General features: G+C 49.9%; 1 protein-coding gene across 4 annotated transcripts; it reads right to left on the reverse strand.

Annotated features, from left to right (window-relative positions):
- Positions 1-10600: 10600 nt before the first annotated feature.
- S100A16 (S100 calcium binding protein A16) lies at positions 10601-17186 on the reverse strand. 4 transcript variants are annotated; one of them, XR_003118130.1, is made up of 4 exons: positions 12928-13372; positions 12053-12231; positions 11199-11748; positions 10601-10627 (listed from the first exon to the last, which is right to left on the reverse strand). XR_003118130.1 is itself a non-coding variant. In XM_025376360.1 (3 exons), exons 2-3 carry the CDS (start codon positions 12203-12205, stop codon positions 11590-11592), a joined length of 312 nt encoding a protein of 103 aa, XP_025232145.1. In that variant the 5' UTR covers positions 12206-12231; positions 16970-17186; the 3' UTR covers positions 10962-11589. The 4 variants fall into 4 exon arrangements, 3 of the variants coding, with proteins under 3 accessions (XP_025232145.1, XP_025232153.1, XP_025232161.1); XM_025376360.1 differs by lacking the exons at positions 10601-10627; positions 12928-13372 and adding an exon at positions 16970-17186 and having other exon boundaries at positions 10962-11748; XM_025376368.1 differs by lacking the exon at positions 10601-10627 and having other exon boundaries at positions 10962-11748; positions 12928-13383.
- Positions 17187-17242: the final 56 nt, after the last annotated feature.

The following is a 17242-nucleotide window of genomic DNA, read 5'->3' on the forward strand; positions in this document are numbered from 1 at the left end:
TGAGCCCAGGAGTTCAAGACCAGCCTGGGAAACATGGCAAAACCCTGTCTCTACAAAAAAATAAAAATTAAAAATTAGCCAGGTGTGGTAGCGGCACGCCTGTAGTCCCAGCTACTCAAGAGGCTGAGGTGGGAGGATCACCTGAATCTGAGAAGTTGAGACCTCAGTGAGCTGTAATTGTGCCACTGCACTCCAGCCTGGGTTACAAAGAAAGACTCTGTCTCAAAAAAAAAAAAAAGCTGGGCACGGTGGCACACAACTGGACTGGGTGGCTAATCCCAGCACTTTGTGAAGCCAAGGTGGGTGGTTCATCTAAGGTCAGGTGCCTGGTCAACATGATGAAACACCATCTCTACTAAAAATATAAAAATTAACCGGGCATGGTGGTGGGTGCCTGTAATCCCAGCTACTCAGGAGGCTGAGGCAGGAGAATCGCTTGAACCCAGGAGGCGGAGGTTGTAGTGAGCCAAGATCACGCCACTGCACTCCAGCCTGGGCAACAGAGTGAGACTCTGCCTCAAAAAAACAAAAAATAAAAAATAGAACAGTGCCTGGCACATAGTGACCACAGCGTAAGTACATGTTGATTGAATGCACGATGCATGAGTCCTCATTATCACCACCCAAGTGCTCAGGAGACAATCGCAGTGAAGAGCAGAAGCTCTGAAATCAGAGCGTCTGGGTTCCACCACTTATCAGTTCTATGATCTCCAGCAACTTATGTAACTTTTCTGCACCTTGGTTTCCTCATCTGTAAAATGAAAATAATGGAAGTCCTTACTTCATAAGGTCATAAGGATTAGGGAGTTAATACACGCAAAATACTCAGAATAGCACTTGGTATAAAGTAAGTACTCAATAAATATTAGATGTTATTTTTTGCCTCTTAGCTGGTCCTCCTGCATCTATTCTGCCCCTCTTGATCTTTTCCATACTGTAGACCGAGTGAAATTTTCCAAAATGCAAATCCATGTCACATGCACAAGCACACACACACACACACACACACACATCACTAGAAAAACCATTCTGTGGTTTTTGTGTCCCCCAAGGCCCTGCCTGCTTCTCCAGCCTTACCTGGTGCCTCCCTCCTTCTTGCTCTTGAGCTTCAGCCATGCCTGCTCTCTCTCTCAGTTACAAACTCATCATGCCATAGGGCCTTTGCCCATGATGGTCCCTCTCTCTGGAAAGTCATTTTCCTCCTCAACTCCACTCTCACCTGCTCCCCTTGCATGGATAACTTATGCTCATCTTTCAGATCTCAGCTCGAGCGTTCCTTCCACAAGGATCTTCCCACACTGACACTAAGTCAAGTTTCTTTGTTAAAAACTCCTACAAATGTGAACCTTCAGAAGTTATCTCAATTTGTAATTATCCACTTGTTTGTGTGACCCTGTGGCTATCTGCTGACTTTTCCTCTAAACTGTAAGCCCCATAAAATCAGGAAGCATGTCTGTTTCTACTCTTTTTGCTACAGCATCTACTGTGTCTGGAATGTACAAGGTACTTTATTCTTTTTGTTTCGTTTTTTTTGTTTGTTTGTTTGTTTGAGATGGAGTCTTGTTCTGTCACCCAGGCTGGAGTGTGGTGGGGCAATCTTGGCTCACTGCAGCCTCCGCCTCCTGGGTTCAAATGATTCTCCTACCTCAGTCTCCCAAGTAGCTGGGACTACAGGTACACGCCACCATGCCCAGCTAATTTTTGTGTGTGTGTTTTTTTTTTTAGTAGAGATGGCATTTCTCTGTGTTGGCCAGGCTGGTCTCAAACTCCCGACCTCGTGATTTGCCTGCCTCTACCTCCCAAAGTGCTGGGATTACAGGCGTGAGCCACCACGCCCAGCCTCAAGGTATTTTATTCTTATTGAATGAATAAATGAGTCTGAAGCAGAAACCACACAGCCACTATACAGGGCCTCTGGGGAACACTCTTACTCCTCCATAATTATCGGTGCCAAAACCGGACAAGAACCTCTGCCCTTTGGGCAGTCCACACAGAGTTAGTAAAAGATGGGGTCTGAGTCACAAGTCTCCTGGTCACCAGTAGTGAGTCCTTGGCTGAGTCACATCACCTCTCTGAACCTTGACATCTTCATGTGTAAAATGTGGGTCATGATTCTTGTCTCACTGCAGTTGTCAAGAGGACCACAAAAACCTTGGATGTGAAAGTGCTCATTAAAACTTTTGCCAGGCTGGGAGTGGTGGCTCACGTCTGTAATCCCAGCACTTTGGAAGGCCGAGGCGGACAGATCACAAGGCCAGGAGTTTGAGACCAGCCTGGCCAATAATGGTGAAGCCCTGTCTCTACTAAAATACAAAAAATCAGCCGGGTGTGGAGACAGGTGCCTATAATCCCAGCTACTCCGGAGGCTGAGGCAGGAGGATTGCTTGAACCCAGGAGGCGTAGGTTGCAATGAGCCAAGATTGCACCACTGCACTCCAGCCTGAGCGATAGAGCGAGACTCTGTCTCAAAAAAAAAAACTTTTACCAGGTGCCGTGGCTCACACTTGTAATCCCAGCACTTTGGGAGGCTGAAACAGGAGGATCATTTGAACCAGAGAGTTTGAGGCTGTGGTGAGCTAGGATCATGCCATTACACTCCAGCCTAGATGACAGAGTGAGACCTTGTCTCATAAAAAGAAAGAAAGAAATCCACTTTTGTGTGTCTGTGTGTGTGTGCGTGTCTCTGTGTGTGTGTGTGTGTGTGTGTGTGTATATAATCTCACTATGTTTTTCAGGCTGGTCTGGAACCCCTGAGCTCAAACAATCCTCCCTCTTCAGCCTCCCAAAGTGCCGGGAGCTTACAAGTGTGAGCCACCATGCCAAACCAAAAACAACACTTTTAACACTGGACAAAGACAGTATTGTTTAGTTTTTCAAAAGGGACTTTACTAGGAATCTAAATGTAAAATAAAACCAAATTTACAGAAAATACAAAAGTTGACACAGATAATTTCAGGTTTCTCACCCTATGTGACAAAATGAGCCAGGCTCTCACCCTAAAGAATGATAGATCTGAGGCCAGGTGCGGTAGCTCACACCTATAATCCCAGCACTTAGGGAGGCCAAGGTGGGATGATCACTTGAGCCCATGAGTTCAAGACCAGCCTGGCCAACATAAAGAGACATCATCTCTACAGAAAACTTTTGAAAATTAGCCAGGCATGGTGACCCTGCACCTGTAGTCCTAGCCATTCAGGAGGCTGAGGTAGGAGGATTGCTTGAACTGGGGAGGTCAAGGCTGCAGTGAGCTGTAATCACACCCCTACTCCAGCCTGGGCAACAGAGCAAGACCCTGTCTCAAAAATAAAAAACAATGGCAGGTGTGCTACAGATGGGTTTGACGGGCACAACTTACAGGGCGCCCACCACCTCAGTCCCAAGAGGGTTAGACACTGGGCCAGGCCAGCGCTGGACCCCAGACAGAGGAAAGGCCTTCTCAGCTCCACTGTGAGGCCCCACAGAGACCTGCTTCTGGCCCTTCTCTCTCTTGATATGCTCAGGCAGGCATCTGGTTCACAGCTCCTGTGTAAGGGAGGCATGCCCTTCTCTTGCCCCAGCAGTCCGGAGGGAGGCCGCAGGCTGAGCCCACTGACCCTCTAGTGGCTGCTTTTTCTCCTTTGGGACCTCTCTGGCTCCAGGCTCTGAAGCCAAAGCTCTGACTACTGTTACAGTCCTCTGACCTCCTCTGAAGTTCAGCTTCCTCCCCAGAGCCCTTAAACCCCCTAGCAACAGGCTTCTAATTAGCATCACACACATACTCATTTCCTGCCAGCTGTCCTACAGTCTCGGTGGGGTGGAAGGGCTGGTTTCATCCAAGTACTGCAGGCAGTGAGGGAAGCAAAACCCATCTTCTCTCAAGGAGGCAGAAGTGGTGTTGGGGACAGAGATGGGGCTGGCCTGCAGCTGCTCCCTCACCCCTCCTAAGAGAGTCTCTGTCTTGTCTCTGATACAGAGATAGCATTGCCCTCTCTCCGCAGTTTCCATCTCCTTTTATTTATTATTTATTTATTTATTTATTTATTTATTTATTTATTTATTTAGAGACAGAGTCTCGCTCTGTCGCCCAGGCTGGAATGCAGCGGTGCGATCTCGGTTCACTGCAACCTTCAACTCTCAGGTTCAAGAGATTCTCCTGTCTTGGCCTCCTGAGTAGCTAGGACTACAAGCGTGCACCACCACGCCCAGCTAATTTTTTGTATTTTTAGTAGAGACGGGGTTTCACCATCTTGACCGGACTGATCTTGAACTCCTGACAATCTGCCTGCAATCTGCCTGCCTCAGCCTCCCAAAGTGCTGGGATTACAGGCGTGAGCAACCATCTCCCTTCTCCTTTTAGAAGGAAAGACGGGAATGCTGAGTGGGGTGAGAGGGAGCAGGCACAGTATTAAGGACTGGAAAATGAGGGAGGAGGCAGGAAGGGCAGCTCAATCCTGAATTGCCTCCAGGACTTTCCAGGAGATCCCCCATCCCCTGGGCTATGAGGATCCACCTCCTTCACCACCCCAAGGCCTTGGCACCATCATCCTTGCTCTGTCTTCCACAGAAGGCTCTTTGCCTTTTTCCTCCTCACCCCCTCCAGGCCTGCCCTGCTCCTGCCTTCTGTTCCAGCCCAGCTCATGCCTCCTCTAGGAAGCCTTCCTAGGTAGCACCTACTCTGCATTGCTGGTGACCCTGCTGTTCCCTAAAGCAGTAGTCTGTCTTCACAAGGTTTGTTTCTGTGCTCCCTGAAGGAATTGTTCTTTTCTTGAGCCCTAAAGGAATTTCTTAAACTATGTACTGGCTTGCACATTTTTCAGGTTGACAGTTAAGATTTTTCATCATGTTTAAATCATTGCCAAGTGTGCAGTTTCTGAAGTGTTTTACATATTGCAACGTTTTAAAATAAAACTGCTAAGATTCTGTTCTAAATGTATGTTCAATTAAATCTAAATATTATAATGACTTGATACCCTCCACCATCCATTTATTTATTTATTCATTCATTTATTTTTTGAGACACAGTCTCACTCTTTTGCCCAGGCTGGAGTGCAGTGGCATGATCTCAGCTCACTACAACCTCTGCCTTCCAGTTTCAAGTGATTCTCATGTCTCAGCCTCCTGAATAGCTGGAATTACAGGCATGCACCACCATGCCCAGCTATTATTTGTATTTTTTAGCAGAGACGGAGTTTCACCATGCTGGCCAGTCTGGTCTCGAGCTCCTGACCTCAGGTCATCTGCCCACCTCAGCTTCCCAAAGTGCTGGGATTACAGGCATGAGCCACTGAACCCGGCCTCCATCATCCATTTAAAATATATATGTATGATAGAACAGCCAGACAGGAGATCAGTAAGGAAACAGAGAACCTAAACAACAGTGTAGATCAATTGTCCCTAAGAATATACATAGAATTCTCCACTTGATAACATCCGAATACACATTCTTCCTAATCACACACAGAATATTTTCCAGGACAGAGCACATGTCATGTCACACAGTAAACCCTAACAAATTTAAGAAGATTGAAATCATGCCAAATATTTTTTATGATCACAACGAAATCAAACTAGAAATCAATAGCAGTAGGAAAACTGGAAAACTCACAAATATGTGGAAATTGCACAACATACTCTTGAACAACCAGTGGGTCAAAGAAGAAATCACAAGGGAAATTATAAGACATCTTAAGAAAGGCTGGGCACAGTGCCTCACACCTGTAATCTCAGCACTTTAGGAGGCCAAGGCAGGTGGATCACGAGGTCAGGAGATCGAGACCATCCTGGCTAACATGGTTAAACCCCGTCTCTACTAAAAAAATACAAAAAAAAATTAGCCAGGTGTGGTGGCGGGTGCCTGTAGTCCCAGCTACTCGGGAGGCTGAGGCAGGAAAATGGCGTGAACCCAGGAGGCAGAGCTTGCAGTGAGCTGAGATCACGCCACTCCACTCCAGCCTGAGCGACAGAGCGAGACTCCATCTCCAAAAAAAATAAAATAATGGCAAAAACACAACATACCAACACTTATGAGATGCCGCAAAAGTAGTATAAAGAGGGAAGTTTATAGTGGTAAATGCTAAATTTAAATAGAAGAAAGATGACCAGGCCCGGTGGCTCACACCTGTAATCCCAGCACTCTGGGAGGCTGAGTGGGCAGGTAACCTGAGGTCAGGAGTTTGAGACCAGACTGGTAACATGGTAAAACCCTGTCTCTACTGAAAATACAAAAACTCAGCTGGGCCTTGTGGCACATGCCTGTAATCCCGGCTACTTGGGAGGCTGAGGCACAAGAATTGCTTGAACCTGGGAGGCAGAGGTTGCAGCCAGCTGAGATCGCGCCACTGTTGTCCAGCCTATGTGACAGAGCAAGACTGCATCTCAAAAAACAAAAACAAAGAAAAAGAAAAAGAAGAAAGATCTCAAATTGACAACCTAACTTTACACTTTAAGGAACTACAAAAAAGAAGAATAAACTAATCTCAAAGTTAGCAGAAGAAAGGAAATAATAAAGTTTAGAGCAGAAATAAGTAAGAGAATAGCTAGGCACAGTGGCTCACACCTGTAATCCCAACACTTTGGGAGGGCAAGACAGATGGATCACTTGAGGTCAGGAGTTCGAGACCAGCCTGGCCAATATGGTAAAACCCTATCCCTACTAAAAATACAAAAATTAGCTGGGCGTGGTGACATACACCTATAGTCCCACCTACTTGGGAGGCTGAGGCAGGAGAATCACCTGAACCCAGGAGGTCGAGATTACAGTGAGCCAAGATTGTGCCACTGCACTCCAGCCTGGGTGACAGAGCAAGATTCTGTCTCAAAAAAAGGAAAGAAAAGAAACAGAAAGTAAAATTGTATTCACTGTGGGGAGGGAGAAACAGTTGTTGTTTAAAGGGTATAGGGTTACAATCGTGCAAGATGAAAAAGTTCTAGAGATCTGTTGTACAACGTATATATAGTTAATAATACTGTAATGCACACTAAAAAAAAGAGTAAATTTATGTCTTTTTTTAACCAGTTAACAGATAGTGATAGATAGATAGATAGATAGATAGATAGCAGATAGGTAGATAGGTAGGTAGATAAATAGATGATAGATTGATAGATACAAAGATAGATGGATGGATGGAGAGACAGAGAGAGAGAGAAAGAGAGAGAGATAAACCCCCCCAACAAAATATGTTAACTCATTCTTTATTATTCAGTCAAGATAGCATAGTAGGCTGGGCGTGGTAGCTCACGCCTGTAATTCCAGCACTCTGGGAGGCTGAGGCAGGTGGATCTCTTGAGACCAGCAGTTCAAGACCAGTGAAACCCCTTCTCTATTAAAAATACAAAAATTAGCTGGGTGTGGTGGCGCCAGCCTGTAATCCCAGCTACTGGGGGTGGGAAAGGAGGAACAGTGCCAAACCTTGAGCGCTGCCCTGTTCCAGGGCAGATCAGTTTTAGAAGGCTGAGGATCTGTAAGCGGATGCCAATAAAACTATTGTGCCTGTGCATCTTTTGGAAAGCCTTAAGCTGTTCCCACCTAAAAACCACTGATTCCCAGTTCTGCACGGTGAGTTTCCTACTGGGATCTCCCTCAGTGCAAGAGCAGGGGAGAAACCAAAGAACTGGCAATGTCCCCTCCAGCAGCTGCAAGTCATAGCTTCCATTCCCCCTGGCCTCCCACATTCCTTCTTCCTTGCACCTCTACTTCTCCATCCCACAACTTCTCTCTGTATCAGGATAGTCTACTAATGAGAATTCAGGGCCTCAGTGTCACTCATGGTTCAAGACTAAGGGTCATGGGAGTTCCCTCTCTTGGCTTTGGAGCCCCCCTCCCTCTGTCTCTGTATACGGGAGCTTCTTCCTTCTCCCTTCCTTCTTGTCCCTCTTGCCTGTTAAACTCTCTGCTCCTTAAAACCACTCCACATGTGTCCGTGTCGTTTTATCTAAACCAGCATGAGGACCAAGAACCTTGGTGTTCCTCCACTCATCAGAGACATATCATTTTAGTGCGTTGGCCAGGAAAGGAAATTCATTCATCTGATTGAGTCAAGGAAACTTATTTTAAACTATTTATGGCCTTTAAACGTTGAGTAAGGTGTACTCCTATGAACAAAATTTGGAGCATGTTTATTTCTCTGCCTGGTTCCTCTAGATTTTGGAAACTATCTGAATCAAGCTTGACATGCAGAGTCAATAAAAGCCCCTTGGGGAGAACTGGCCTCATGCCTTGTCTACACAATCTCTGCACAGGGTTCCTAACCTATGGTCAGTAAAGAATGTCACTTTCTAACAGGTCTGGGAGCTCCGAGTTTATCTTGGGATCTCAAGAGGAGAGGATCACTCAACTAACAGGTATTTGAGGATACAAACCCATGACTGGGCTAGGCTTTAATAGTCTTATCTGAAATTCCTTGTGAAACAGAGTTTCATCAAAGCCAATCCAAAAGGCCTGTGCGGAAATAACCATTCTTGCTGCACTTTATGCAAATAATCAGGCCAAGCGTAAGACCACAGTTTATTCGTGATTTGTTTTTTCCAAAAATGAGGACTAGAGAGAAAAACGGTGCTCCAAAGCTTATCATACATTTATCATTAAGTCCTAGTCTCACTAATTGTTTTCAAGCTTTTCGCCTACATTTTAGACTAACCCTACTTATTCCTGTGAATCAAGTAGTGATCTCCTGCAGCTTGGAAGAAAAAATAAGGGATGGGTAACAGAAGATCTGCATCAATATTACTAGTTCTGGGCAATTATTCTGCAAATTCTGCCAGGTAATAAAAGTGAGTAGGGTGCCCATAACCCAGAGGTTTCTTTGTTTAGGAAAATAAAACCAAGGAACTTCATAGACCCCCAAAGGGGAATTCTATATCTTGACAGGTAAAAGTTTAGATGGAAATTATCTACCACACCACACGTATGGAAACTGCCCTACTCACTCTATTATTTGCAATCGGATTATACGTGGTAGCGCCTTCTAACTGAAATATTAAACAGAGAGTTTCCATCGCTGTCATATTTTGCTTAATCATTATCCTTATAGCAGGGATAGTAGTTACTAATGAAAAGGAAGCATGAAAGTTTTACTATCACTGAATCTGCTAGGACTTTTTATTGGGTTTAGTGATGCAGTTTTAAATGAAACATGCTGCTTTTGGATTAACACTTCTAGTAAAGTAAAGGAAAATCTACGAATACTTAAAAAACAAATCAAAATTATTGACAGGCTCAGGGAAAATGCCAGCTTCATCCCCGAGTGGCTACAATCCCTCTTTAATAAATTGCAGTATTCTTTATGGAATTAGTTAACTCCTTTATTAGGCCCTCTCTTGCTTGTGTGTCTTGTATTGATATTTGGACCCTGTATACACAATACTATAACTCAAATTGTTTCTTCTCATCTAGAAACAATCAAACTCCAAATGGTGCTGTAAACAGAGCCACACATGGACATGCCATTCTTCTGAGGACCCTTAGATTGACCCCAGGAGTAGCCCTAGCTGCTGTTCCCCATTCGATGCCCCTTTTCAACAAGAAGTAGCCAGAAGGAGTCGTCGCCCAAAACCCCCTAACAGCAGTTAGTGTAGCATCTCCACAGGGGGGAATGTTGTAGGAGTTATTAAGAAATTATTTTAGGCAGATAGAGAGGAAAAGGGATCCTTGGGTCCTTGGGAAGTTTTCTTTTTTTTTTTTTTTTTTTTTTTGTGAGACGGAGTTTCGCTCTTGTTGCCCAGGGTGGAGTGTAATGGCGTGATCGCTCACCGAAACCTCCACCTCCCGGGTTCAAGCGATTCTCCTGCCTCAGCCTCCCAAGTAGCTGGGATTACAGACATGTGCCACCATGCCCGGCTAATTTTGTATTTTTAGTAGAGATGGGGGTTCTCCATGTTTTCATTCTGTTAAAGCATCTCCAGAAAAGTTTCTTGTAAAGCCCCAGCCCTTAGAGCCAGGTTGGCAACCTTTGATATGCAAATGCAAGCCCGTAGAAACTGGGTCCACCCAAACATGGTGATTCCCACGGCCTTCTGGCCCTTTCCCCACATGTTCCTGGCAATGTGGCCGCCCTCACGTATCCCCAGGTGTGTAGAACATCATGGTACCCTGCACTTGCATATTAAAAGGCTAGGGTGGGGCCGGGTGCAGTGGCTCACGCCTGTAATCCCAACACTTTGGGAGGATGAGGTGGGCGGATCACCTGAGGTCAGGAGTTCGAGACCAGCCTGACCAATATGGAGAAACCCCATCTCTACTAAAAATACAAAAAAAATTAGCCGAGTGTCACGGCACATGACTCTATTCCCAGCTACTCAGGAGGCTGAAGCAGGAGAATCGCTTGAACCCGGGAGGCGGAGCATGTGGTGAGCCGAGATTGCACGCCACTGCACTCCAGCCTAGGCAACAAGAGTGAAACTCTGTCTCAAAAAAAAAAAAAAAAAAAAAGCTAGAGTGGGAGGGCCAACTTTTTCCGAGGGCTACGTGAATGCCATGCATAGTCAAACCAATCCCCTGAGCCCTATGCAAATCAGACACCTCCTCCTCCAGCCTCTGTGTATATACCTAGATGGTATCTGTGTCAGCTGGGGTTCCTTCTCTCAGCTTTGGGGCCCCCCTCCCTCTGTCTCTGTACAGGGGAGCTTCTTCCTTCTCCCTTCCTTCTTGCCCCTTCTGGCCTATTAAACTCTCCAAATAAAACAAAAAAAAAGACTAAGGGTCATGGCCCCTCTCTCGTGGAATTGCAGTGAGGACTAAATGGGACTTATTGTGTGCCTGGAAGTTGAATTTGAGTCTGAGTCTGGGCTAAAAGGGCCCAGAGATTGGTGACCTAAGGCCTTTGGCCCTTCATGGAGGAGGATGGAGGGAGCTGCTGGTCCACAGCTGACAGTGCCTGTTGGAATTCAGGAGTTCTGGCTCCTTTCTTGCTCTGCCTTTGAGGTTCTTCTGTGAGATTCTCTCTCGTCACAGGGCTCAAGGCCTAAGACCACCAAAGCATAAAACGTTTCCAAGGGGTGGGAAGGTTTTAATGAGCATCCCAAAGGGACCAGGGGATACAAACTCCAAATCCGGCCTTTATATCACCATTATTTCAAGCAACGGGAGGAGGCTCAGCCTTGCTTAGCTCATTCCCAGATGAAGAGGCAACTGGAGGGAAATCCCTGAAAGTGCCTCTTTACCCAACAGAGGGGCTAAGGAAGGAAAGTGGAGAGGTCTCTGCTGCTGCCGCCGCCACTGCCACCAAAAGCAGGGAGACCTCAAGCACCAGGCTGACCTCTGGAGGTCAGGACGGACCCAGAATCTGGCAGGAATTGGGCAGGAACATCAGACATTGGAAAGTTAGATGAGACTGAACAGGTGAGAAAACTCTTAGGGTCCCCAGACAGCACTAAAATCTCACAGAGGGGCCCCAAGAGCCCACTGACTCCAGGGGCTGAGACACCCCAGGGAGGGAGGTACCCCTAGACTGAGACACTCACAAAAGGACCCCAGTTCAGCAAGGGTCAGAGGAAGGTCTGGAGAGAGAAGAGAGTAAAGGGCCCTGGGTGGGCAGGAGGCTGAGGAGGGAGCCTGGGGAGAGCACCAGGGCGGGGTGTCAGGCCGGTGCCTGGAAGGTGTGGCCAAAGGGGTCTCTAGCTGCTGCTCTGCTGCTCCTGCTCGCGGATGAGTTTGGCAATGGGGCCGGTGATGCCGCCTATCAAGGTCCAGTACTCGTCGAAGCTGATGCGCCCATCGTGATTGGCATCCAGGTTCTGGATGAGCTTATCCGCAGCCTTCCGGTTCCCTGTGTCCTGGGGAGGAAGCAGGGGTCAGCAATGCTGAGGGTGGAAACCCCAGAGAGAGACTCCAGGCAGGACCCTAGGCAGAGACCTAGGATCTGGCCTGGGCAGCTGCTTCCCTTGGGAAATGCAAACACAGCCCCACTGGCTAGGCCTGAGCATCCTGAGAAGACAGAAGTCTGGGGGTGGAGGAGACCCTGGAGTTAGGGGGCACTGGAAGGATAGAGGCCTCAACAGGGAAAGACACCCTGAGAGGCCAGAGGCTTGCAGGGGAGGGAAGGGGAGAGGGGGCGAGGCCTTGGGTGAGAGGCCTTACCGACAGCATGTGGTTCAGCTCTTTCTGGAGCATCTCGCGGAAGCTGCTCTTGCTGATCTTGTTCTTGACCAGGCTGTACTTAGACACATATTTGTAGAAGTTTTCCACCAGGACAATGACCGCCTTCTCCAGCTCCGTGTAGCAGTCTGACATCTCCCTGCTTCGCCTGCTGGTGGGGCCTGGACACCAGGAGGAGGGGAATTGAGAAGAGACCCCCACAGGCCATACCTCCTCCTCCACGCCCACCCTAGGCCCTGGGTCCCTCCTCCTCCCTTGCTTCTGGTCCCTGGAGAAGAAGGTGGCAGGAAAAGGGGAACAGAGTGGGTGGGGGAGAGTAAGCCCTGGAATGAGAACTATGCGGCTCCTCTAATCCAGGTGCTCCCCAGCTGAACCACCTCAACAGGTTCTCCAGGCCCTGCCCCAGCCCCAGGCACCAGGTTCCAGCCCTAGGGAGCAAGATCCCTAGTGTCAGAGACCTAAGGGGCAAGAGGCTCTCACGGGAAGAGGAGAAGAGTCCACCTGCTCTCCCACCCTGCTCCGCAGCTGGCCTACCTCCCTGGGTCCGAGCATGGCTGGGACAGCTGAGATGAGCCATGGAGGTTAGGGGCAGAGGCTACTGCCTCCCACTCCCAGGAAATAAAGCAGAAAGGAAGGAGTAGGCCTTCCCCAATCCCTTGCCGGGCTCCAGGGCCGTGAGTCCAGGGTCTCAGGCCCCGGCTGCCCCTTTTGGGAAAGGACAAGGTCCAGATCTGTTGGATCAGATTTTGTGCAGCTCTCCCAACACACCGCTCCACACCCTGCTAGCCTCTCCTCCCTTATGCCCATCCCTAAATACACAGCAGGATTCAAGAACACCCCCACCCATACTTCATTACCTAAGGCAGGGCCAAGCCCAGTTACAGCCCAGCTGGAGTCGGACCCTGGACACAGCAGCAGACTGCCAGAGGGCACATGCGTCACCCGCTTACCCCTGGACAAAAGACACTTTCCAAGCGGATACAGCCTTCTGAATAACAGGATATGAGGGGAGCAGGCGGATCTGGATCTACTCTGTGAGTCACGGCCCGTGCCCAGAGCCCCCCCACATCAACCCCGGGCAAATCAGACTCCCTTCCCACTCCCAAGCCCAGGAATGTGCTCCAGCCACCCTCACCCGGCGGGTCCTGGTGAAAGGAGATGGACAAAACAGGGACACAGCCACCATAAGGGCCTGAGCAAGCCACGGTCAGATTTGGAAGGAAAGGCTGCTCGGTCAGGCCCCACCACAGCCTCCTGTCCTGCCACCTGCTTTCCGTTGGCCCCTGGTGGCCATTCCTACTCCCATGCCGGCTGCCCTGCCCTCTCCAGCCAACTGAAGCCTGCCAATCACTCGGGCCCTGCCCAAACCACGCCTCCGAAGTAAGCCCGCCTTGACCCCTGCCCTGGGCGCCATCCTCCCTGACTCCCACAGACGTGTCTGTCATCACCACTCAGCTAGCACTAGCTGGGGCCCACTAACTGGTGAGGCCACAGTGTCTTCCTGGGTCCTGTCTTGTTCCTTGAGATAAGCATTGTTTTTCTTACGCACGGCCAATGTATTTTCTGAACCAAACGGCGGGACTCAGACTTTAGGACAGTTTTTTTAATCCTGGGTATACACCACTCCCTGCTTTTAATCTCTGCATCTCTCCAGGCCACATTGCCTGGTCCAGTGCCTTGCTCAAGGTAGACATTCTATAAATATTCCACCTCCTTCCAGTCCTGATAACAGGTATCGCAGGTCCCTGACCACCTTTTAAGCTTTTTCTTTCATGAAGCTTCTTCTGAAGGAAGGGTGGGACCAGGAGGGAACAGGCCAGGAAGCAAGAAGGAAGGAGAGTTGAGAGGAAGAGTCAGGCTGTGGCTTCTCTGAAGGGAAATCCTGCCCTTGTCTCCCCTCCTCCACCTGCCCGAACCCTCTAGTCCCAGCTGGGAGGATGGAGCACAGTACCGGGATGGCAGGAAGCCGCACACTTTTCCATATTCTTTTATTTAAGTGTGTAACTGCATGGTTCCATGTCTATTCCACTATAAGACTTTCATACAAACGCTTTAACATTTACAGATGAAGAGGAAGACCATTGTTCAACCTGTGGTCTGTCCACTATGCTGCCCTTGGGTTGGAGGTGGCTCAGGTTCATAACCAGTGTTTCAGGTGATTCTGAAAACAGTGCCCATTTCTGGAAAGACTGTGCCAAGTTCACTCCCAACCAAGCCTTGGGAGTGGGAAGATAATTCAGAGAACCTCTTCACACTTAGCCACCCCAATCCTCGTTCCCTAAATGAGGGATCTTGTGGGAAACGGTCAGGGAGAGGAAGAGGGAAGAAAATGGGTGGTACACCTCCCTCTGCCACTCTCCCCACAGGGCAGCCTACCTCTCCCACCACCTGCCTTCTTGGAGTCCTTTCTCTGAGCTGTCTCCTCCGGGCCCTCCTCAATATCATGACTCAACCCCTGCTTGGCCTCTGGCAGCAGCCAAGTGGACAAGACACAGATGAGCCCGAGATGACTCTGCCACCTGCTCCCAGGAGTACTGGGAGACCCACAGCGGGAACTCCAGCGCCTCAGGGCTTCAGCTCCCAGCCCATCCTCCCAGGAATCCACCCACTCCCCACCTTCGGTAAAATGGACAGTGCTGGAGATAACCATCTGACAAGTGCTTTTCTAGAGCTTTTTCTGAAGGAAGGATAGGGTAGTCGGCAGGCAGGGATCATTACCCTCCTCTGCCTCCCTACCCTGGAGGCCAGGAGATAGGATCTGCCACCCCACCATCCCACAAACCACCTACTCCTCCTGCCTGCCCCATTCCCCCACTAGCCAGGCCCTGGGTCTCCTGGTTCAGGGGTGGGGCATATGTTCTATCCCATCAGCCCCTTCCTAGAAAGGTCAAGCAGGAGGTCGTTCCTGCATTGGCCCTGCCACAGGTAGATCCTGGCCTGAGTGGACAGTGCACCCTGGAGCCTTCCAGAAATGTGGGAATGGGAGGACCACGAGTCCTCCAATGGGCCCTCTCACCTCAGGCCTCCAGCCCTACCCCAATGTTCTCATTGTCTTCCCCTTGGCTGATTCATCATTGAGCAACCGGCAGTCTCCCACCCCCACCCCGCCCACCTCAGCCCAACTTGCTGACTTCTCCGAAAGCCCAAATTGCCCTGACACCATGCCCATGGATCCCAGCCACTCCAGCCCCACCCTCCCACCCCCAGGTTCTGGGCCCCACGCCCTCCAGATGCCTCCTAACCACCCCCAACATCCCCAGGCTCCTTCCATCTGGAGCTCCGAACATCCGCCACACCCTCCTAAGTCCACCTTCTCTTCTCACCCCACACACACCTCTAGAGTCTTAAGGTTTATCCAGGTGTTGGGATGTGTCCCTAGACTCCTGTCCCTCCTGGTCACTGTTCTCTCCAGAGCCTAGCCCACTGCCAAGCCTAAGTATGGATTCTCTGTGTCCCTTCCATCTACCTGGAATTCATTTGCTCACTTAGGCACCATGAGTTTGCTTACTCATTCATTCAGTGGCTCATTTACTCACTCTCACTCATTCACTTGCTCATTCAATAATGCATTCACTCTGTTGCACATTCATTAATTCATTCCCTTTTTCATTTACTCATTTGTCCTCTCTGCCTTCAATATATAGGGAAGGTGCCATCCGAACTGGGCTGACAATGTCACCTCTATCAGTAAGGCTGTTTCAAATGAAATTTCTCCAGCCTCAGCTGTTCCATTCTCTGCTCCTTCCTGTGTTCTTTCTCTAGTTCCACAAGGCCCTCTCCAGGAACAGCTCCTGGAGCACAGTGGGGCCTGCTTGGGTCGCGAGGTAGCCACTCTGCCTCACCCCTCACCATCCTCACAGGACTCTCTGCGTCTAACTCACACACACACACATACACATACACACACACACACACACACACACACACACACACGGAGCAAGGACCTCTGCCATTCCTGATCCCCTCTGCTTGGGTAACCCATCGCCCTTCCACTCACTTCAGCTCTTGGAGCAAGAAGCCAGCCTCTGATATTTTTCCAGACAAGTGAAGTTGGAGGAGTTCGGTGTGGATCTTGCCGCCGCCTCCCCCAACACACACACAACTGTCTCAGCCTCACCAACACTTACTAGAATGTGGGGAAAGGCAGAGCTGGCTCCCCAGAACCCTTGCCCTCACCTCCATCCCGACTGGGCTGGGCAGGGGAAGGCTCCCATAGTGCAGGTGGCTCTGCCAAGAAAAGCAACTCAAGCCGGGGCCTGCCTGGGTCCTGAGGTGGGGAAGCTGCTGAGTTCAGACCCTCTTCCAGAGAGCTCGCAGGCTCCCCACAGCCTCACTCAGGTTCCTCCCAGATCTCATCATCCCCCTCAAGGAACAGCTCCTGGAACACAGTGGGGCCTGCTTGGGTCATGAGGTAGAGGAGACGCCACCTCAGCCCCTGCCTCCTCTTCCCGGAATCTCAGGCTCCCTGGGACTTGCCTGGTTCCTTCTGGACCCCATCGCCTCTCCCAGGACACAGCTCCCAGAGCCCAGCAAGGCCTGTGTCCAAGCTCTGACCACCCCCAACCCAGACCAACACGCATTTGTCCTCTCCTATTGGGAAGGATCGAGTAGCTGTGGGCAAAGCTTCCAAACGCTGAGCTCTGTCAGCTGCTGCGGCAGGGAGGGGTCTCACCACCCCATGCATCCCCTCTGAAGGCCTCACCCAGTCCCCAACCCCCCAGGACTCCGCATTCCCAAACTGGCCTGTGGGGGAAAGTTAATAATTACCAAAATCTTCCTGCCCATTCTCTAGCAGGCCCCTCTTCCCAGGCCCCCTTCACTGCCCCTTCTCCTGGCCTCCCAATACTGTGGGGCCCTCCGGCAGCCACAGACCTCCCAGGCCGGGCCTGGGGTGCTCACCTGCTGCCTCGGTCTGCCTCCGCTCCAGCAGGGCTCTGGGGCTTGGGCTCTGGCACTGCCAAGCAGCTCCCTGCACTCAGCCCAGCCGGGACTCCTCCCCACTGCACTCCCAGAATCTGTCCCACTCCCTCCCAGCCCTGCCCGCTGAGCTGGCTCAGTGGGGAGATAGTGGCTGAGCTGCCTCTTGACTTGGCCCTGGGGTTGGGCCCTTGTTAAAGGGATACACACCTTTTTTCACACTCCTCTACCCCCATCCCAGAGGGAGTGGTGAAA

This window comes from Theropithecus gelada, chromosome 1 (genome assembly GCF_003255815.1).
Source record: "Theropithecus gelada isolate Dixy chromosome 1, Tgel_1.0, whole genome shotgun sequence".
Classification (NCBI taxonomy): domain Eukaryota; kingdom Metazoa; phylum Chordata; class Mammalia; order Primates; family Cercopithecidae; genus Theropithecus; species Theropithecus gelada.